The 24,125-nt window shown below is 40.4% G+C and overlaps 1 protein-coding gene across 3 annotated transcripts in view; it reads right to left on the bottom strand.

Annotated features, from left to right (window-relative positions):
* The window catches only part of AIG1 (androgen induced 1), a 128,542-nt gene extending 104,664 nt beyond the window's left edge, over nucleotides 1–23,878 (bottom strand). For 2 of the 3 annotated variants that reach the window (XM_076333750.1, XM_076333751.1), the window contains exon 1: nucleotides 23,560–23,878. In XM_076333750.1, the coding sequence (XP_076189865.1) occupies nucleotides 23,560–23,700 (141 nt within the window). In that variant the 5' untranslated portion in view covers nucleotides 23,701–23,878. Of the gene's footprint in view, nucleotides 1–23,003; nucleotides 23,206–23,559 lie in introns of those variants that run through there. The other variant, XM_076333752.1, reaches the window with a different exon arrangement.
* Nucleotides 23,879–24,125: the final 247 nt, after the last annotated feature.

The raw sequence follows: 24,125 nt of genomic DNA, 5'->3' as shown, positions 1-24,125 counted from the left end.
GTTAATCCTTCTATTGGTTAACCGCACCTAGTCACTAGATCTGATGCCAACTTAGGAAGAGTAATACTTTACCGGAAAATGTAGCTGATGACCTTCATTCTAACGAGTGATCTCTTGCGGTATCCACACGGATGTGTGCTCAGAGAAGTAAGGGTCTTAACTTACTCTACTGGAACTAGTTCTCTGATAAATCATTTTCCTTATGTATTTAGGGAGCGCATGTGCATCCACAGTGCAATCAAAATTAGTATTACATTTCAAAGAATCGAGTACTTAGTGTAGTAGCAGTTACAACACAGTGACTGTTGAGGACCATGAAATTTTATTTGACTCAGTGAAGGCATTGCTTGTATCTGCTTCCAAAATATCCGAGTTAGAAAACTAATGGCATTTAAGTGGGTTAATACTGGTTAATAAACCCATAAAAAAACTGTAATAAAACCTATAACAAGTATGACAAATCTAATAGGGGTAGGAAAACATCCTCTTTTGAGAGGAGAACACTGAAACAAAACAATAACCTAGAAAATGCACATTGACTCCAAGTTAAAATACCACAGCTTGCCTTTATATGAAATTGTATCAGCTAATCTTTTGGAGGAAAATACAAATTAAATACTGCTTTGATTTATAAAATGCTTGACATCCAATCATTAACCTGCACACATGCACTGAATAAAGTGCAAGTACATTCTGTTGCCCTAGGAAGGGATTTCTTTTAAAGAGGGAGGGTTTATCCAGCGATGGATGTAGTCAAAACATATATTTCATTTAAAAGTAAAATATGATATAGTATCACAATACAGTAGTATTATCATTAATATAAAACTGTAACTTCAGGAATTTCATGTCTATGGTTACAACATTTGTATCAATGCCAAGATAAGGTCAGCACATCAATACATAGTCAATTTGAAAAGCAAGTGCAAAAAATCTACGGCAGAAAAGGTCATATTTTAACCAAGTATTTATCAACCTTGTACACTAAAAGGTAAACCTTTTATCATGACTTCCATATTGTGTCTTTAGCTTAGAAAAATTAATCAATCTGTGTATCACAGTATTACTACAGCGTTATAATTGTCTCTCTACAGACATTTTCCTACCCTTATTTTGTTTTTTCCCATTCCTACTTCCCAGATTTTCAGACTGAAGATGGAGAGAGTATTAGAGGGACTCTTGCCTCGCTAAACAACTACTCAAGAAATCAGAGAAGGAATCTGAAAGGATCTCACGTACTTCATTCTAGGTTTGCCTTCACTTTATAGCACTTAGACAATTTGTATTTATTTTGCTGCTAGATGCAAAGACAGCCAGCTTCAGATGGGGACTTTCTCTTTGGTATTATCAGACCTTTACCACCTTTTACAGAAATTTGAAACTGGTAAGGGATCAAAGAGATGATCTACTTGTTTCTTATCCATTTCTTATTTATATGGTTCTAAATGCCACGCAGAAAGGGGGTTTTACATGGAACTGCCATCAACCAGCCTATTTAATGGTATCATTGCACATGACTTGGCAGTATAAATTGATTGTATACTGTAATATTTCTATCAAGCTATAAATTTTTTAAAACCAACAGAAAATCGTAAAGCAGAGACCAACTGATTGCTGGCTATACTTAATAAAATCCAGCTCAGTCCTCAAAAACAATACGGTGTGCTTCCTTGCTTTTAATTTCTTTATTCTTCTTAACAGTAATCTTTTTTAAAGCACTGATAAAAGAGATTTTCCTTATAGGTCAACATATTTATTCAGATCAAAGAGATGAGTAAGATTCACAACTGAGATGTTCCCTATCAGTGGCCATTTCATAAGAAGGCAGAATAGTACATCTGTTAACTTCACTGTTGCATAATAGCACAGGATGAGCAACCAAGAGCAAAGCAGGCAAATCCACAGCAATTTACTGCTTTGTAACTCAAACCAGTGCTTTAAATTCAGCTTGAAAAAAATACAGGAAATGCTACTGTAGCTGGACAAAACAAAAACAAAAGTAATTTCTTTGTGGCAAGATATACTTAGTAAGCAGACTGCTACATTCTGCACAACTTCCCATTTTTGGATGAAGCCCCTGCTGACGAAAGCTGCAGAGAAATAAGGCCTAAGGCATTGCTGCCACATGAGCACCGCAAAAACGTCACACTGAATGCAACCGCCTAGTCAACCACAGGCAGAGAAAAGGACTCTGTAGTATTCTGGAATGTAATCCAGACCTGTAAGGGCCAAAACTGAGTAACAGAATGGCAAACACTTCCCCTAAAGAAATAAAAGCATGCATTTATTTTATTTCTGATAGATAATTATCATGACTGGTGACAGGCTGGAATATGCTAAAATTCCTCCAAGCAGAATTTTGAACTGTTTTAACTAAATAAATGAACTTACTTTAAATGTGTTGCACATGTAAAGCTTAAAACAACACATTATTTAAATCCGACATACTGAACAAATGAAATGTTCTCTGTAGTAAGTAAAACCAGATTTATTGTTTCTTTTCACCATGCCCTACAAGATTTTAAAGGTAGTAGATATTATCCTCCCACACCTCATTGTTATTCGCAGGTGAGGAGGAGGAAAACCAGCTTTCCTACTTTGTAACTCCCAGTTGGTTTCTCAGTGAATTGATTTATCTTCATTCTGTGTGAATGAAACAGTTACTGAACTAAACTAATGAATAGCAGGAAGAAATACTTTCTCTGCATCTGCAGAGAAGACTAGCGTTGTCGAAAAAAACAATTAATACTGAAGCAAACTCTAACTCTGGTGCTTAACCATTACCTTCAGTAGTTCTGTGGTGTGGCTCCTCTTAAAAACTTCAATAACACATGCTCCAGCTAGATGTAACAAGAACTACTGAAAAACCTGGATGTGTAGTCCATGCTGATGAAAGAATCCAAAAATACGCTGTATTGGGATAGATGACAGATTATGAGTGTGTTACATTATCACACATCCAGCAAACAGGATTATCACCAGTGAGATCCTTAGCAGACAATGTGATTGAGCAGTTCTACAATACAACAGAAGGAGATGGATGTGTAACTGTAGAAGAGTATTAACATGCCGAAGAGTAGAGGTTTTCAACCTATTAGTCAGGACTCAGGTGGACAAAGTCCTAGGAAACCCGGGTCAGTGTTGAGCATGATCTGAGCAAGGGGTTGGACTAGATGACCTTCTGGCTTACCCTCCAACCTGAGTGATCCTATGATTACATCAAGTTTGGGGCTTCACATAGAGGAAAGCGTTTAGTCTTGTCAAGGACTGTGAAATCTCTTCCTTGTTTGCAAAACACAAATATCTCTAGAATGACTCCAGCTGAGCACGAAATCTTAAACATTTCTGACATGTTTTCACAATTTACTGAAGGACTTTTCCTATAGTTGTTGCAGGTTTAAGCTTCACATGAAGATACTGGTGCACAGACATGGCAGCAATAGTACTTGGTTTGTACAAGTGTCTCCCTGCTGGTAAGACTCCAAATGTGTTACTCAATCTGGGGAGAACAAAAGGAGTCAGGGGACACAGACCAACTGAAGATTTGAGCTTAAATTTGTATAATAGACTATCACTAACTAATATGTACTCGGTAGCATCTGATTGCTATTTTTTTATATGTTCATATAGAAACAACAAAAAAAACCCTATCCAAATTGTGTCATCCATCTAAAACTGGAGATCATTCTGTGATTGCAATGTCTGCAAAGACTAGCTAGGCTCAGCTCACCCATTAGAATAAAGACAAGCTATTTGTGCACGTTTAGGCATGTATCTGTTACTGACACTCAGAAAGAGCGAAGACAAGTAGCTGGTTATTTCATTGCCATTTGCTGTCTAAGCAGGTCAGGAAGTTCTTACATACACACTTACATACCAGTATTGCCTTTTAAAGCTGCTGTTTGATTTTTCAAATGTAATCACAGATCGATCTCTCACCTCTCTGGTGACTGTTTAAAATCTGCTTCTACCTCCATGAAACCAAAAGACTTGAAACCAATAGTTTTGTCTTTTACATGTAATTTTACAGTCCACTGTTACCCAGTCATACAAAGAATTCTTACTCACACCCTGTGTCCAACTTTTGGTTCACATTAAACTGATGCTATGCATTCTTTGGTGAGGTCCTCATCATGGTATTTTTTCCTGGATCTTTCCAAGTCTTGGTGTCAGCAGCAAACTAACACCAATTCAGCTTTTAACCAAGATGCACAAGTTGATAAAAAATTGTCACTTAAGCAGCTGTAAGGCAAGTTGCGTGTGAAATGCAGCAGTAACGTATTTTCTTGAAAAGGCTTATTAAAGTTTTGCAGGCAGTCTTTGCAACGGCTAATGGTATATTATTAAAGGGCTTATCAACTGGGGGAGCATTTTAAGGACTTGAATTTCCATAGGTTGTCATTGGCATCTGTGTGCAATGTAGAAAAGACACTAACAAGCTAGGATGATAATGTTTTATTTTCACTTTGTGGAGTCTTCTGTCAATTAAAATGTAAGAGGCAAGATATGGATGTAGTCACACAGTTATTTTCTCTGTTACTGGTAAAGGCCGAAATCAAAGCTTCAGTCTGTCTTGGGATATTGGAGTCTTCCAGTTTAACACCTTAGATGTGTACACTTCAAAAATTGGCTAGCCTCAAGAGGAGTCTACCATTCCTCACCATTGCTCCCTAAAACTAGAGGAAGAACTCTGAATCTTAATGCCTCTTTATGGTACCATAATCACATCTATTGTGGTCTGCAGAGATATATTCAGCTAGAAGAGAGAACAAGAACAAGGAGACTGTGGTAGGAGGGACTGTTGCTACCTCTCCCCTTACAATAAATCCCACCCTACATATCCTGCACATACTCCACTTCGCAAACAAGATTCAGCTATTCTCATTACGTGTCCTGTTACTTTTTCCTCCTTTGTTCGGCCCTGTAGTACATTCTGGGTGGGATCTCACAAGTATGCAATGCTCTTTGTGCTTTCTACTCTACTGATGCTGGCAGCTGCCTAACTTTAACTGCAGCAAAGTTTTTGAAAAATCTCACTTTTTCTAATCATAGGTGCCATGATATGAATATGCAAAGCCTATATGAAGGACTTTCAGATAAGTCACACTGAAGGCCTGTAACTGAGTCTTATACACACTGTCAGGTGAAATTAGGTTGCTGTTGTTTTTTTTTATTTTTTCCTTGAAGTTCAGAACATTTGATAAAATATGTGGATGCTAGCTTCATATCCTACATATTAAGATGAGAAATATTCTCCAGTGCAGTTAAACAATATTGTATTACTGGCTTATTTGAAGAAACTGTGAAGAAAAAATACAGCTAGTTAAGTCTTACAGCAAAGTCTATACAACCTTTTAACATTTACGGCTAAGACTTCAAAAGAAACTGAAAAGGAAACCTACTAGAATTCATAGCACAAGGTACAAAGCACTGGAATATCATATTTTATTACACCTCATGACACCATCCAGTGAAGCAACAATAGCTAATTTTATTGTCACATTTTATAGATAAACTGAAGCCCACAGAGGTTATTAACTCTCCTGTGATGACATGTTAAAGCTCAGGACACTCCGGAACAAGAAGACAGTAAAAAACTCCTGAGTGAACGAGACTCACTAAATAATCCTTTTGCCCTTGATAGAAGACAGTTGGCAGAAATTCTTCAAGATTTGAATACCTCCCTCCCTTATAGACATCTTTGAAAGGTCATACTTAAATATAGATGTACACACTTCTAAATAAACACCACTTGCGTCTTCCTCTGGCTGATAAAGCTATGCCCATATGATAAGTTTATAATGGAAAAAAATAATTTTCAGTTATGGACCCTGGAAACAAGCGGAAAAGTTGCCCTATAAATTTAAGAGAGTCTTCTCCGTGCTTCAGTTTGTCTATTTACCAGATTAAACACATATTTCTTATCAGCATTTGCTTCATGGAAGAAAGCCTTCATCCAGCCTTGGTCTAATTTTCTATGCCTTGAACCTTCAATCTCATCTATATCTACACACAAAATGAAGATAAGATGCTAGCAATATCAAATGATAATGATGTGCATCCATATGACTAAGATGTAAATGGCAACACAGGGTGCAAGCTAGAGGCCTTAAAACTGGATGAAGAATGCACAGAAGTTCAAGCACTAACGAAGCTAAATCCTCATTTGGAAGAGAGTAGAGCAACAACAATAAAACTAGCATAATTTTCAAAGTAAAATTGTCAGAAGCAAATTTGGACTATGATTAATCAAGAATATAAACACCTAAAATTCTTTTGCTGCCATGATTGTTTACTACTAATTAAGCAGATAATTTTTTCACACTCCATTTGCAGCAACATCTTCTGTTTGAAGTGTTGTAAAGATGTTGTGTTTGTCCAACACAGAAATAAACACTTGTAAATTTCCCTTTTTGATGGTTCTACACTTTGATCAATTCACTTCCTTTTATGACTTCAGGGAAACTGGCTTTTAGACATTTATTCAGTTTCCTGAGAACTGGCCATATGAAACATCCGATGACCACTAACTTTGGCTCTTTACATTGTTGTCCCATGTTACAGTTGAGGCGTGTGGAAAGTCAGATTAAGCATGGGTATCAATATTGCTTCCTTTTGTTGCTGTGGTTCTTCGTAAAATACTTGGACGTACTTAGTGAATGGAAAAGGTCCAAAGCATGGTTTGTTCACAGACCCGCCAGAAAATGAAGAGGGAAGGAAGGATGTTTATAATGGAAGTAGGTCTGATTGCTGTAAGCTTAAAGCTCAAATCAGATAAATCACTTAGGGTGTAGATTTTGAAATGATAAAAATTTGGAAGTCGTTGTCATATGAGTACAGATTAAAATGGCAGCTACTCTCAAAATTAGGTGTATCTGGAAGCTATCTACTACATTTAACTGGCGTTCTGTGGAAGCAGATACACAACCTTATCTGAGTGTAAAGAGCAAAGGTAGTCTTCCAGTGGTGGGTCCAGCGCAGGACAAACCAAGCAGCAGTGCAGCGTAAAACAGCTGACACCAAAACTGACTCTCTGACTCTAGAAGTTTGTTATTAGGGTTCACTCACGCCTTTTTGATATTCTTCTAAATAGATGACTTTACATCTTCAGACTTTCTTTCTAGACCAGTTTTCTTTAATTAAGTCAAAGACCTTTTTAGGCCACATAGCTGAAAGAGATACTAGGGAATTGTTCAGAAAAGATTAATTTCATGCTCTGGGATGGGAATGTGAAAAATGTACTCACTATAAAACATGCTTGGAAAACACCCTTGTGAGAAAAAGACTAAACCATAAACCCTTATTCTCCCCACAGAAAAGTGTTAATTAATGAGATGACTGAAAACCGTAAACATAAATCTAAAAAAATATAACCCAAAAGAGTTTGTGAATTCTCTTGACACATGCTCTACTTCACCACATGAATACAATACTTTCTGTTGCATATCCCATGTCCTCCTTTTATATATAATCATAAGTACATATACACATACTCTCTCTTACTTATCTCAAAACCTTTGGGATACCTTGGGCTACAGTTGTCGTTGCCTTTTCTCCTGAAAGAAGGTGATGCAGCTATGAAAGCTGGACCTCCTCATGGGCTGCCCCAGCTGAGCGGCTGCAAGCTGCATTTGCAAGCAGGGAGAGGAAGGCACGTAGCAGCCTAACGCCGCTCTCCTGCGCAAAGGCAGGCGCCCAGGAACCAAGCGGCAGGCTGCCTGTAGGCAGGGCTTGGCTGTGAGGCCTCACTGGTCTGCCCACAACTGCCCCCGTCTCCCCCGGGAGGAAGAGGGTGAGCTGCACACGACTGCACCTCGAGCCGAGTCGCGCCTGCGGGCCACCCCTCGAGCACCGCTGCCAACCAGCAGCAACAGCAGCAACGAAACAGGGCGCACAAATGCCAACGGTACGTAGGCTTAAGCACTTACATAACCACAGACCACAAAATACGCTAATAAATAAGGGCACGCACAAAATTCAGGGTCAGGAAGGCTGCCAGAACAACGTGTTCCTCTCCAAAGCGTGCACACAGCCGCCTCAGCCCAGCTTTCGAGAAGGACCTTTCAGGCAGAAGGGCCCAGCTCAGGAAAACAGGGCCTTGATCCACAAGGATCCGAGACTGACCAAATACTGATGATACTTCTTTGCAATCTCCTTCACTGCAACTCACTGATCCTTTATGAATTTTCAAACAAATAATGACTATTGGAGAAAAAACTGTCCAGCACAGTGAAGCAATAATCCATAGACACGAAATGCATTCTTCATTTCTCTCCCCATTCAGCTCCACAGCTACATGAAGACAGTAGCACAGTAAACAAGCCTCCTCCTCCTCAACACACTTCAAGTCATTCTTCCCACACACAGCTGCCACTATCATGCATATTTCAAAGCCTCCATCTGGGCTTGACAACTGTACCTTCCTTTCTTCCAGCCAACAGAAATACACATCCTACTCAAACAGGCATTGACGGTATCGCGCTGTTTATTTCAGAAAAGAAGCTGTTCCACAAGTAGGTCATGTGGGTGGAAGCCCCCATGCTAACCTACATGTTCACTGTGTAGGTTAGAGCTACCCTACATTCATTTTTCCCTCTTTCCAGCTAGAAACTGTCTCCAGGCAGCATGTGAGGATTTGTGGTACTTGTCCAGGCTGCTGAATGCCTGGTTCTTCTGGATAAACACCTACTGCTCACACAGGGATTAACTTCACAGTATACACCCAGCAGGTTCAACATTTCCCAGAGATTCCTCATTTATGCCGCATGTGCTACACTGTGCAGGTACACCTCCTTCTGTCCAGAAATATGGCAATAATCCCCACAGCTGCTGCAGACTTTGAGGACACCCTGAACTCAGCATACACAGGGGCCAGATCTCCGGTCTGGGGCCTCCTCTTTTTCTCCTGAAGGTCAACTCTCCCTGCTGCAGCTATCCTTCTTGATGCTCTCCCTGCTGCAGCAGCCACCCACTCCGCACCCACGGCAGCAGCCTACGTTCTATCATTTAAATAGCTCTGTCTCTTCCTTTCTCCCTCATCAGCAGCCTGGACTCAGCTCACCCTTCCTATAGCATCAAATGCACCTTCCTACATCCACATGCAAACAAGCACCCTGCCTCTCTCCACCTCTTGCTCTGCAGCAGCTGGGGAGGCACGAGTTGAGGACAGTGTCTGTTGCAACACTGGGGAGGGCTAAGGCTAAGACAGGATAGGGCTTTTATCTTGGAGAGCAGAAGGTGGGGCCAAAACAAGAGCCAGTGTGGAGTCAGGTTGCTCCTGCTCCACCAAGGGGTAGCACATGCCTTCATTCACACCTGATGGCAATGTCCACACACTTCCCATCTCTTTGCGGATAGCAGTAGCAGCAAGGGAGTGACCGGGTGACAGAGGGCAAACTGGAGGTGATGTTTGATTATCTGGACAGCGCTGCTTGAATAGCCAGTCTCAACTCCAGCCCCACCCCACCCTGCAAAAAACCCCAAAGGCTGAACAGGAGTAATCTATGGGCAGCCTCTGTCCCACAAAATCACCTCCTGGATCACCTGAGACTAATGATGCTTTAACATATAGATTACACAACTAAGATAATTCCTTAAGGATTTTAATGCCTATATGTCCAGCCAATTTTAGTGTCTTGCATGCTGGGCTTGCATTTGGTTTAAATCATGCCTCTCTGCAGAGAGATGTTGTGAGGCTTAGCTAATATTTCCTAAGTGCTTTGAGATCTTGCAATAAAAGGTGCAATGGAACTACAAAGCAATTTTACTCTTAGTAAGATACTTGCTACCAGCATTTATTAATTTTGTCCTAAAGAGAAATCAGAAGATCTCCATCAACATGTGCATTGCTTCTTTCTTGGAAGATGAAGAACGAAGGAGATCATAGATGGTACAAAAATAAGTATCCATAAAGAGAATGGACAAGATGGACTATTTGGAATAGGCACTCTTCAGCTGTTTATACTCTTTACCTATGCTTTATTTTAGGAAGACCACCAAGGAGGAAAACTGCAAAGTGAACTCCATGGAAAGATACTTTCTGCCCAGAGCACTCATTCATTATAGGTCATATGGAAAGAGATGTGGCCTAGGTCTTCTGCCACTCTGCAGCCACTACCTGTCTTCCTACTTTAACAGCATTTCCAACAAACTGAGATATGGCCTTAATTTTCCTTAAGCTGATCATACAGGTTTTAAAATTTTTCTTTGATATTTGTCATAGTGCTTTGGAGGTCACCCAGGCATTTTATGCAGGCTGCTGATACACTTAATCATTTCAGTGGCTTCCTGCAGTAAATCAGGAAACATTATATTAGTAAAAGATGGGGTTGTTCCAGGTCTGATTCATAATGCTGAATACCCATCTTACCTGGCTTAAAAAGAGTCCTTTAAAAAGGTCAGTTTACTCTATGGAATTCTGAATATCAAGGATACGTCTTCTCTCACACAAGATATATACACCCAAGGCCAGCACCCTGAAAGGTACAGAAGACACTGGAGTGATTCAGAACGAGGGCTCACAGCTGTCTGCACCACAACCTAGCCAAAGAGACCTTGTCTGAAAATACACCAGAGGTACAGGCACACCATGCAAATAAGCATCTCATAAAACAGGTTCACCTCCATCACTGCACTTCTTTGCCTGGCAAACACTGTTTAGTCACATTCACTGAGCACAAGACCCAAGACAGGCAAAATACCAGGTCTAAGAGGGAAAGACTGGCCAAAAGTGTACTTTGTTTGTACCATATTATTATTATTTGGTTATTTCTTCAAAATACTTATTAATCCCTGCAATCAGGATGTATCTAATTAAAAAAAAAGAGATTAAACAGTTGTTTTCTGGATTTGACTTATCACATCCCCTCCTGACTTTCACTTTTTATATTTCAAATTCGTTTGCTTTCACTATCTCACACAGCACAGGTACAATTGCTATCAAATAAGGGTAACATTTATGAATAAGTTGCAGCTTTCAGTATTATGTTCCTCTCATGACATTGGTCTTGCCCTTGCTAAAGGAAAATTAAAAAAGTTTTCAATTAATACAGCTGGCAAAATATTTCGGAATAACAATTTCTCACTGCAAAGGCTGATTCCTTTGTAAAGTAATTTTGTCAAGTATCTTAATGAAGACAATCAAGTGTTTTGTTTTCATATGTGAAAACATATGTAGTTTTCAACTACACTGAAACCATGAATTTGAAATACTTTTTCTGAATCTTCCCTTCCCCCCCCCCCCCAAGAAATTGCGAGATTGATTTTTTCTTCCCATCTGGAACAAATTCGTAATTTCTAAATTTACAATCACACCAGAAGGGACATTTTAAAAAAAACAAACAAAAACTTCAATACTATAGGGTCTTATCTTGCAAAGTGCTGAAAATTCTCATATTTCTAACTCACATGCAGTATGGTTTGGATGCTAAGTATCACCCAGAACTGGAAGTCTGACCTCAACTCCTGTGCAAACTAAGCAGAACAAATGTGGATACTACAGAGAGAATAGCTTCCCATTAGCTGCCGGAAGTAATGCCAAAATACCTCTGTAGATCAAGACCCTTGCAAGATCCACAGACCTTACGTGACATTTCATCACGAGGCAGTTGTAAGCACTGGTTCCAACGACATGCCACACAGATCAAACCCTGTGGTAGGGCCAGACTCCCTGCAAAAAGTGGCATCGAGACCAAAGTGCTCCCATCAAAACAGTGCCCGCAGCCCACAGCCCACCCCTGTGCTGGGCACAGGAAGGCCAACCAGGCAGGCTACAGACCCTAGGTGGGTCATACGTTGAGCGCTCCTTGTTCCAGCCATCACTTCACTATTTGGCTGACGTATCTTAAAAGACATTCTTGAATCTAAACCACCTAGTCCAGTCAGAATTTTATTTGTATCGACTTACATTTTAGTGACCTGATTTGACACTTCTGTTTTTGTGTGTGCCTACTGGGCACGTGTTCAGCCCTGCTACTGGTTGGACATGGGGGCACGGAGCCATGGCAGGCTCGCCTCTATCAGGCTACCATATTTGGCAACCCCTAACAAGAATGAATATGCTTCCATGTAGGTTTGAGTAGAAAGTTACCACTGGGAAATGCAGATTTCTCTCTTCCCCTACTTCTAAATTGCAACAGGTATGTCTGCTTGCACTCCCAATCCACCCACACAAACAAGGAATAAGTACTTACATATGTTCACATGAAAAAAAAGAAAGCTTCTTCTATTAACCACAGTAATAGCCGACAAGCTAAGCAAATGAGATGAACAAAAATATTTTTGTTCATCTCACTGAATACAGCAGATTTCAAACCTCACAATGACTATTATGAGATAAGTTTTCTGAGGAAATATAAAATACAATTTAAATCATTTCAGCATCTCATTTAAAATACATAAATTACAAAAAAAGAAAAGATGGAAAATGTCTGAATACTGATTGCTGATTCCATATATTATTCTGATTTTTCAACTTAAACATCAATTTCTATCAAGGACCTGTTTCTGAATTGGAAAATTTATCATAAAAAAATTGAATGGCAGACTACCAAAAAGTGACAAGATTTTAACACCATAATAAACATTAGGATCTTGATCCATTATGCTTAACACTTATGGGAGTTTTCTCCTGTAACCAGGATGTTTAAAAACTTGTTCAAAAACAGAAAGCAAAGCTAAGAGTCTTATGTAACAACATCAATTGAAAAGTGGTTTCTCTAAGGCTATCACCACACCAAAATCAAGCTTTTCTGATGGAAGATGACTGATTCTTCATTGTTTTGGGTCTACATAGGGTGCTTTAAAAAGACAAGAGAATGCCACTGTATTCTCCCGGTCAGGTATTTGGGAAGGACAGGGTGAGGATGCAGAAGAGAACATAAGACAATGAATACACTGGGAGAAAAGACAGGATGTGTGAATGCTGGGAAAAGAGTATAAGGAGTACTGTGGTGATAAGAAAAGCGGCACTAGACAGGAAAACACAGGCTTCTGGAAGCGGACTGGATGTGCATTTGGAACTGGGATACAGAGCTGAAAGATCAAGGAGACTGTGGTGGGTAAGAAGAGACTAGAAGGAATGGGGAAAGAGATGTTGCACAGGCAGGTTCCTATAAGGAAAAAAGGGCAGAAAATACAGTGATAGCTAACAGCAACCTGTAACTGAGCAGCCTGACTGGGTGATAAGGGGCATGAATGGATCAGGGCAAAGTGGGAGCACTTTCATTCACAAAGCCAGTGGTGGACGAACAGAATCATCCCTCGCACACCCTCAAAGACATTCATGTTTTGGTTGTATGTTGTAGGTTGAATTTTAAAATCAAGAAGTTCAGATCCCACTGGCTCAAATCCCCAAAGTAACAAGAGGTCCCTCCACCCTTTTCTAAAATACATTCCCATAAAATACATCTCATAATTTTAACTCAGCCTTCTAAATAATGGGGAACAAAACAGCTTTGAATTAATTTGACATGATAATTTCAGTAGTTTCTGCCCCAAACCATGAGAAAAAGAAAATAAAACTTAGCCTGAAATGCCATATGACTTAATAGCATAGAATATAATCTCTGGAAATTCAGAGGTGTTTAGCTTCTGAAATTATACTGGCATTGAGTCAAGGAGATTTGAATACTAATCTTCTATAATCATATGTTAGAATTAGAAACAATCATTAGCTTCTTAATAAGTACAGGAATATCCCTTTCTAGCCATGGTAGGTCATGAGACAGCTGACCTGAAAGCTGTCTACTCTCTCTTGTTAGCTAGAGTTCTTTCACACTCAGAAAGTTAACAGTGTCTGGTACCTCAAACCACTGTAATCTTCTACCCATGGTTCATTAATTGGTCACCTAAACTGACTTCAGTAGTAGCAGGCCAATTTACTCTTAGATGTGCACAGCGTATGGAGAGATTATAGAACAGAGTAGCTTTTATGAAACGTTTGATATTTTCAAGTTATGTGCAGCATAAGTAAGTAACTATTATGTCAAACGTACACAAAGATGCATATCCATCTCCAAACACCCCAAATCCCTTTCAGCCTCCTGAACGTCCAGTTTAAAAGTGCTGTGCAGCAGGTCCACACAGTAGAGGTTTCCTTCATGACTCACGCATTCTTAGGACTCACTTCCTCAGACCTACAGGAATGCAGATAATTGTGTCTAATGCACACTCAAATTCGCAGTTCTTGGAACACAGCTATAACAAGTAAACTCAGGTCAAGAAAGTTTTCACAGCATGGAGTTTCAATTTGTTCATAAGCTTAAGTGAACAGCAAATGGGGACCTCTACATCTGTCAGTGCATATGGCTTCTAACTAAGGACAAAGTTTCGCAAGCACCCTCCGCTGAGCAGAAGCGTGCTAAGCCGAACAAGTTATGTGCAGGGAAGTGGTGCCGTGCCACCACTGTGTGTGTGGGTTGTGTGTGGGGAGATTGTGTAGGTGTGTGGGAGGAAGAAATGGGGGCTAGGACAAGGAAGGGGAGGAAGTCTGAGGGAGCAAACGCACGCTGTTTTAGCCGAGAAACACCAGCCACTTTGTATCTCCACCCCTTGTTTTCCCTCACTTCATCCTCATACCCGGCAGTCAAATATCTAAATACCAGTTTGTTACAACACAAGGCTGATCAGCATGGTGCACTCTCTTACCTACACACCCCAGGTACAAAGTGCTGTCATCTATTGAATATTCCTTTCCCCTCCCACCTTCTCTACTTGCATCCTTTACAGAGCTGAGCCTGTGCAAGCACTGGCCATAAACAACTTACATCTTCTCTAGGGTCAAGGGTCCTTTGGCAGTGCCTCAGGATCACACAGAGATGCTAGCCTGAACGTTAGCTGTACGAAATGCTTCCACCACTTCAGCCACAAGCATGTTAAGCATCTCACAGAGAAAACATCCCTTTTGCATTCATGCATTTTATCAATTTATATAGCAGCATTTAAAGTCAGCAGTTTCTTTTTCTTCCTTTTGTATCTGATCAAGTACATTTGGAAACATATGCCACCCGTGCTCTGCATGTGCAACTCCCACTCCTACTGAATTCTAATAATACTAGCAATAATAATAAATAACAATTTGTTATTTATGTGCTGCCAGGACCAGAAGGCTTCAAGACACCTGATAAAATATATGCAAATGGGTGTGTGTGTGTGTAAATTTACCTTCAGGTACACAAAGAACTAGGTTTAAAAAAATGTACAAATACAGACAGAACTGTCCAAAACCAAAAATAAGCCAATCAATTCCTAACAGAGTAAAATTGAAATTCTCTGCTAAGTCCCTGCACAACCAACTCAAACAGTCTGAAGTGTCTAGCAGCATTTGTAGAGGTAAGATTCAGCCTCTTAAATTGTTTCACTTAAACTAAATCATTGCAAAAACCCACACCCCTTGTGCTTTACTTTACAAGTTAACAAGGAATTAGCAAAGGATTTGACATTCTGCTCTTCTGCACGTTCTACTCCAGTTTATCTTTACCAGGACACCTAATATTCAGCTAGTAAAAAACCAGAGGTACTAGTTTTGTTTTAAGCTATACTGTAGAGTCCTCAAGCACTTTGAAACAACTAACCTGACAGACAACTGCAGCAACAATACCTGAGCTACGTCAGTTGCACACAGACCTAAGTGGAAATTATTATATAATTGCACCCTTTGGCAAGTATTTGTTTGGAAATCCTACTGTAAACAGGATGCTTGCAAGGGCAGTGGCAAGACAAGGTGTTCAGGGAATGCAGCTAGAGGCATGCAAATGTTGCTTTCAAACTCTCGAGGGAAAATCGCATGGACTTACCCAAGTTGCCAGAAGGAGCCTTCATACAAATGAAAATCAGGTTCTGATATTCTCCTAGCAGTTCACATCAGCTTAACCTGTTTCCAGCCAACAGAATCTCTAAATTTTGCAGTATACTGCAAAAAAACCCAACAAGCAACGCCAACTATATGCCAAGAGAATGTAAAATATCCTGAGGTTACTGGCAAAACGCTGATGAAAATCCTCTAAATGCTTAATCACAGTTCTAATTGGGAGAGAAACATGTTTATAAATTTTAATTTACTTTCGTTTCTTCCTCTCTGAAAAGTCTGGAAGTTTTACTTCAGCTTCCAACTGATTTTGTTTTTTCTTCAGACTTCAGTTAACTTTTCCATCCACTAAAGTTAAACACAGCTTTTTCAGTGGTAGCAAATTTAACTATGTCGAGTTGAAAAAAGCTTGCATCATACACGGTAAGAGTAACAGAACAAAGGCCGTCAGGCTTTGAAGACTAATAACAAATTCAGAGCTTTGGAAAATATGGTATGGGGAAAACGTAGTTATTTAAATAAATGCAGGCAAATAAGGCAAAATTTGAAAAAGCTTTCATTAGAAGGAAGAAAGCTTTTCATATTCACCCATTCAAAGAGCGAACAAGGAGTTTGTGCTTCACTTTGGTCTTCAAAATAAGCCAAGGCATTGTCAATTTTGTTTCTACCTCATATGCCATATATGTACCTGGACACACAAGGTGAGAAGACCAGGCCTCAGATTCGGACACTTAAAAGAAAAAACCTACATTGAGAGGAATTTGATGTTTTTCATGTGTGTACTGTGAGCAATAACATCACTTTTGTTTCAAATATAGAAATGTCCAATGCGAACTTACTACACACCAATATTTGTTTCACTCGAGTTCTGCAGAAAGCATACAAACCTGTCACTGGTGTTGATCTTTTTAATATTTACTGACTGGAGTTGCATTAGCAATTAAAACTCCAAATGACAAGGAATTCTCCACCCATGCTGAGCTCCTCCCAACATCAGAGTCTATATTAAAGTAGTACAATTAGAAAAATGTTTTTTGAATACTGCATTAGGATAGGCAGGCACTGACAACTCCAATTATTAAATATGGAAAGTTGCAGCACAGAAAAGACTCCATGTAATGGAGGGAATCAGAGATATTTTTCTTTTATTGTTCCGTTCAGGTAAATACACACTCGGCATAATCCCTTGTAATCAATCTACATTATACCATGTTTAATACACTGCAGAATTGCCTATTTTTTCAACTTTGTTTTATTACATTTTATTGTGGTTTTACTTTGTTCAAATCTGCAAACTTAATTCTGTGGAATGTGTGGGTTTTGTAATTTCATAAAGTTCTTTTTTTTCTATTTATAGTTTTAAACAACTTTGTATTTTGTTGCACAGTGGCGTACTGGCACATTTCAATTTTCCACCATGCCAGTAATAAAAGATTTTTATCGTGTGAGTGTTTCCCCATTTTCAGATAGAGTGATCAAGTTTGGGGTTTTTTTTCAGCCTAAGGACAAAATGACTTGTACTACCCACACGGACTTCTACCCTACAAGTCTTTGTACATCCTCAGGTTGATGCAACTGAAAAGATTCAAGTGGGATTTGATTTTTATTAAAAATATTTTTTATGTAAAACACTAAGTTTGCAATTTTCTATATTAGTTAAGAATATTATTTGATAGGTTATATAGATCTTTACTGCAACTTAAGAAGGTCGATCCCAAAATTTATTTCTTATATAAGCTTATATGGCCTTATTAAGATAACACAAATATAAGGTCAAATACATCGATTAAATATTTTGTTATATACTTACATTCACAACAAATTAGGACAGCTCAGAACCCCAACTTTGACTTCAGCATAGAACACTAACATAGAACACTAGATGTGTTGTCCTTGTTTAAACTCATTGTTTAAAATATTTAACAATTTTGCCATATGGAGGCATGTGAGATTACCTGAGTTATCCTTACCACTATAATAAAATTGTAAATAAAATCATTCAACTGTAATACAACATAAATAGGATTTTTTTCAAAGGGGAACAGAAAGACTACTAAACCAACTTCTTGAAGTTGTCATCATTTGAAACTGTTCTGGCAAAACTCTACAGACTTTACACTGGTTTAAAACATAGCACTGTTACCTATCACTTACATACTCCAAGTTATAAAATAATATTACTAACATTAGTTAAATCTATCATCATAGTAAGTGATCCCAATTTGTCCTCTCTTCCACTCTCCTCCTTTCCCGTGCCAACCCTACTGCCAAGACAAATATTTCAAGACAGCCATAACTTTCCTAAGAATTCCCAAATTAAATGTTCAACCTATTTAAGTCCAATTGTAAAATAAATACATGCTAATGCAATGTGAAAATGGAACGCTTCAATGTAGTGCTCAAATTCCACTCAATTTGTAACAGCGCTACCAAAAGCAAATGGAAAACATGGGTCTATGAATAAGAAATGGTGATACTATTACATTTTTATTACTGCATCAACGGCACTATACATAACTGTTTCTCTGACATGTTTACAGCCTGAGAGGGAAAAAGAAAGCTCTAAAACACACACTTATTAAAAGGCTCCCTTATGTATATCGTTGCCTTTTCTCTCAAATGTATTAAGCACCATTAAGAAACCTCACCTTGTTATGCCTCAAAAAGCAATCCCTTACTTTCTTTCTCTGTAAACCGATAAACACACTGTTGACTGTATTCTCTGTATAGTAAGAACACGGAGATATTTAGACATGGTGATGAATTACCTCTGGGAATAATACATAATAGTATTTCACGCTTCTGTAATCTTTTCACCCAAAAGCCATAAAACACTCGAGTATCAGGGTAACTTTACAGATGATGAAAGAGGAAATCAGAAGGTGAAATTCATTTTACTAAAGGAAATCCTGGATGAGAGTCATAGTTATATTCCATAGAGTGTGGAAGGTGTTTTCACTTTTGTCCTCTCTACTGTGGTAAGTTTAACCCATACAGTTAGCAATGAAACTTGCTCAACTTCAGATACCGCACCAATGGCACAGTTTATTATTCCTTAATTCTGAATCTTCTGGCCTCTGACATTTTCTGGTCATCTTATTTCCTATCAGCGTGACTAAATCCAAATTGGGCACAAATCACCTATAATTTTTAGCCATGGTTTGTTAAGCTGCTATCTTTTTGTTGTCTAGTAACTGTATCTCATATAATCTAATAACTAATTATATACAATAAATAAGTAAATGACAAATCTCCCAACTCTAGTTTCTAGTCTTATTGTTAACATGCCACTCTGAAATTTTTCAAAGGCAAGAAACAAACTAAGTTCTGATGACTTATTTAAACTTAACCAAACTAAACCCAAAGGCATTTTCTGCAAAACAAATACAACATGTACTGGCAAAAAATGTGCTGGGAACAGAGCTTATACCTGGTTTTTGTAGAACTCAATCTGCCAGACAACGTATAAAAGTTCATCCACAAACATCCTGCTGTTTCTTTCAAAAGAATAATAGAAGTACAAGGCCAGGCAGATTTATATATGAGCAAAATCAATTCCTCTCTAGCTTTGGCTGCCCTGAATCAAGTCGTAGGAATAACCACATTAACATTCTCTTATTCAAAATAGGACCATTAATCATAATCATAAAACATAACACTTGAGACTGCTTCCAAAAATCTAGCCTTGCTTTTTGTCTCTGTAACTACCCTGTTCAGCCTATCAGAGAGACCTTAAGACTTAAAAAAAACCCCCAAAACAGTATTTTGTTAATGCATGCATATATACGTGCAATAGTATCTTGGTTTACTCTAGCTTCTTTGAGGAATAAGGTTTTCACAGAAACTGCAGAATGAAAATTAGAAGCTATTTAGACCAGCGCACCCCTTACTAAGGAGATACTTATTTTAACTCTAAGCTACTTTTCTGCTAATTATCACACACACCCAAACTCAAAAAGTAGAACTGGTCTTCTTTTGGCACCCACAGGCTCCACTTTATTCCAGAATACAAATTCTATTTATTTTTGCCTCCTCTCATAACAACAGTAAGAGAGCCAAGAGAAACTGAAGAACAAAACTTAACTCCTGCAACAGCAAGGATCCTGCCATTTTAGACAAGTTGGTGCAACGGATCCCTCAACAAATGTGTATTTATAAAGGCAGGTGTGTGGTTGCAGTGCATGGTGGATGACCCAGTTATCTTTAATTCAAGTACTATTATCCTTAATTCAGCTACTTCAAGAACTTATAGAATTGAACAAACAGCGGTACAAGTAGGGAAAATTTCTGACAGACTTACATAGCTGACAAACTTGTTGCAAAGAATCATTTTGTACCAGCATCATTCTCACTAACTTTCAACTATGAGGCTCAACAATGGATTTATGGGTTGTGGTGCAGGACAGTGCAGCAGTCCACTACTAAAGCACAAAATGGTGAATCTAACAAAGGCAGCTACACAAGAAATTTTAGGCACATCTCTTGAAATATCCCATCTGAATCCGGTTCTTTGCCGTTTTCACAGGAACTAATTTTGGGGCTTGGTTTGAGGCTAAATGAAAGCAACATGTTGCAGTTTTGAACTAGGCTCAACGTTCAGTTCAATAATTTGACCTGCTGGGCTCACTGACTGATCTTGGCAGCAACTCTTTACCTCTTCGTACCTCAGTTTCCCACTCTATAAATGACAAAAAGGATACTGCTCTCTTTTCTGATGTGTTTTGGAATCCACAGGTACTATGCAGATATCTTTACCATCTTCTGAATAAGCAGCATAAGTATCTACCACCTCTACATATCAGGGAGAAAGTCTGAAATGGAGAAATGATTGTTAGTAGCAACAGTGAGGAGCATCACTAGTGTAATGGCAAAACATACTGCCAGTACATTGCTTCATAAACCAGAAAAATATTCCATTGACATGGGTGTTTTAGGGAAAGTTGCCACCACAGTCACAACCGCAAAAAAACTGAGTCAGTCATCAGAACGATAGCAGTTAAAGGAAGTCATCAGTTGCGCTTATTTTCTTTCTTAATTCAAGGACAGGAGAGATTAAGCATGAATATTGGCATCCAAGAGAATCTTACTTAGGTATGAACATCCAAAATATTACGGATGGACAGGGACATTACAGTCTTTAGCTTTGTATTAAACAACTTCCTCATAATGCTCAACTTCTGTAAACAGTGTGAGAGCTGTAAGTCTACTGTTCAGATTAATGCATACATTTAGAATACTTCACTGTCTTGTGTTTTAGAGTCCAAACTAGTAGTTTTTCATAATTCGATTCAAAATTGTATTACCTGCAGATAACTGTAAATCATTTCATACAGCATCTCTGCAAAGCCAGCTACCTAAATCTCCAAGACGTTTACTGATGCTGAGACTGGAAAGGAATGTCCCTTTACAAATGGACATATGAAAAAAAAAATCCAAATTACTTTTCAGATTCAAGTCATAAACTCACTTTTCTCAAAAACTGGTAGCAGTTTTTGGAAACAGAAAGAACTTCTACGTGCTTCTGTGATGTCAAAGATGAAATCTCTGCTTGTGGAGGTACAATCTGTAGCAAGCACACACGTCTGCCAAGACTCTGGCATTGATGATATTTTGTCTAGACAGCCTTTGAATGTGACTGACACAGGAACACTGCACATGGTTGAGGAAACTGAAACTTACGGAAGAGCTTTTCAAGACTTAGTCAACATACAGTATTTTGGAAATGTGCCTAACATCCTCCAACCACGCCTCCTGGTATCCTCCTCAGGAATCTAACAGTTTTTATTTCTTCAAGTCTCCCAGTTGTCCCAGGAGACAGAAAGATAGATTTGCTTAGATAAGATGCTACCAGGGCCATTTGGCCGTAAGTAAATATTGTCAACAAGTGGAGAGGTCTATGTGCTGGCTAGTCACTGAGAAAGGCATTCAAGTCGTTGAATTGTGTGTTATTTGGAAGCACTGAAGACTGTAAGGAATTGCTAACCTTTTCTCAACTATCGGACTTGACTATGAGAAACACATGACAACTATTAGCTAAAGGACAGAAATGACTAGCTGCAGTTGATAACTGTTCTAGACATTTTAGAAAGCACTACATATTTACCTTGACCTTTTGGGCCATGACAGAAGTAGCCTGGACCATGTGCATGCTTTGATGGGAAAGTCTACAAGAACTTGCCACAGACAGCAGGCTGTAATTTTTGGGAAATGATGAATATCATGTACTGTCAAATGTTATTTTCACTGTATGACAGCCTTAGTTCACTTAATCCACAAGCAACTGTCAGGGCTAGGAGAACAGAGAAAAAAGTGAAGGAGACTCAAAGGCAAGATCATCGGCTTTTAGCTTTAGTTGGTTCACTTCCAATTCAACTGGCACTAAGGTCAACAGCTCCCCCCTAACTTACTGGGACTTGATGCTAACTTCTATCAATTAATATTACTGACAGTACTGTTCAGCAGCCCAAAAGGAAAAAAAAAATTAGATTCTTGTTTGCCTTCCAGAAAAACATCAGGCCTTAAGATGCCCTTTTACAATTGCAGTAAAAGCACTAGTTATGGCTGTGGATCCTCAGAGATCCAGCAAATTTTTTGGCACCCAACACAAAAATTATCCCAGCTAAATGCAAAATATGGCAGGTGCTTCTTCTCTCCAAATAAAATATGGACCTCAGTGAACCTTAGCTTAATCCTGATACAGAAATTTGCACACTTGACGTGCCAGGTTAATAGTGTTTTGAGTTTCGTCTCCAAACTCAACCTGCTGACTGGATATGAAGTGCATAGGCAATAGTAGCAATACTTGTGAATCTACAGTGAGGTTCTGAGAGAGGTTTTATCACTGGTAAGCACTGAAATACTTGCATTTTGGGACTTTTCTCAGTAGGAACTGCAAAATTTCTCGCTTATTTACACTGTGGATTTCAAAGAAAAAAAACTATTTTGATCTAGGTACTAGATGTAAGTTGGCTATCGTATTTCTGAACCAGAAGCCAAGTTTCTCCTCCCATCTCCTCTCTTCCTCCCACCCCCTCTCCTCCCACCTGCGCTAGGGGAACACTGTTGTGGAGGCACCAGGGCTAGGAAGCTCAGGGCAAAAATAGCCCCTGGCCAGCACCTGGTGTCTTCCAGCAGGCCAGCATGCTCGTGACCGTTCCAGATCTGGACCCTTATAAAGAAAAGTGAAATGAAACATCTTGTTTCGTAGGCTCATTTATTGAATTGCAACCAAAACTAGCTGGATCCGGCAAGTTGTGTTCCCCAACATTTTTCGTGTCACTCTCACAAACTTGCACCTGCCGGGGATGGATTCCTCAGACGGGCCAAAGGGAGCAAGACATGTTTTCTATTTTGACAGCACACAGGAGCCAAATGCTGGGACCAGCAAGTTCTGGCGTTTACTGTCAGCCATTAAAAAAGGCGAAACACAGCATCAGCACTGTGTTGACAGGGCGTCAGGCGCACCTTCCCCACGGCCGCTTACACGCAGCAGCCCCTCGGCTTTGTCCGTGTCTTTCTCCGTTCAAACCACCCGGCTCCGCTGCCGCGGTGTCCGGCTGGCTCCTCTCACGGCCGGCCCTGGCGTCACAACATGTCGCCGTCCCCGCTTTAAGGTCACCTCATGGCGCTGCCGTCGAGCAGGGCCGCCGCCTCCGGGGGCCGCGATGCGGCCGGCCCGCTCCCGCGCGGGGCCGTGGCCGTTCAACGGGCAGCCTGAGGGAGGGGGCAGGGCCACGGGCGCCGGGGGCACTTACCAGGTCTATGAAGGTCAGAAATTTCCAGCTGCCTCCATAGGTCTGATGCGCGGGCATGTCAATGGCCTTGTAATTGCACAGGATGGAGCAATAGGACAGGAGGATGGCGGCGCGCAGCACCTGGCAGGGCACCAGCGCCATGTTGCACGCTGCGCCGGGGCGGCCTCGGCGGCGGCGGCGGGCTGCGAGCCAGCTCGGGGTGCACTTCCGTGTGTGTGCGTGCGTGTGCGTGCGTGTGTGTGTGCGTGCGTGTGTGTGTGTGTGTGCGCGCGCCTGTGTGTCCGCGCCCGTGCGGGCGGGACTCCGAGCGCCCCCGCGCCGCGTTCGGCCCCGGCCGGGGCGGGGCGGAGCGGAGCGGAGGGGCCGCGCTGTGCGGCGGCGGGTGGCAACGGCGCGGGGCAGGCGGGGGTGCAGGGGTGGTTGGCGGCGGCGGTGCCGGCGCTGCTGGCAGCAGCCTGGCTGGCGGGCTCGGCGCGTTCCCGAGCCGCCGCTCCGCAGCCGGGCCGGGCGGGAAGAGGCCGTGCCGTTCCCGAGGGAGCGGAGGGGCATGCCCTCCCGCTCCCATC

This window comes from Aptenodytes patagonicus, chromosome 3, assembly GCF_965638725.1.
Source record: "Aptenodytes patagonicus chromosome 3, bAptPat1.pri.cur, whole genome shotgun sequence".
Classification (NCBI taxonomy): domain Eukaryota; kingdom Metazoa; phylum Chordata; class Aves; order Sphenisciformes; family Spheniscidae; genus Aptenodytes; species Aptenodytes patagonicus.
Note: the sequence above shows the minus strand (reverse complement) of the source record. Positions and strands in the feature narration are given on the sequence as shown.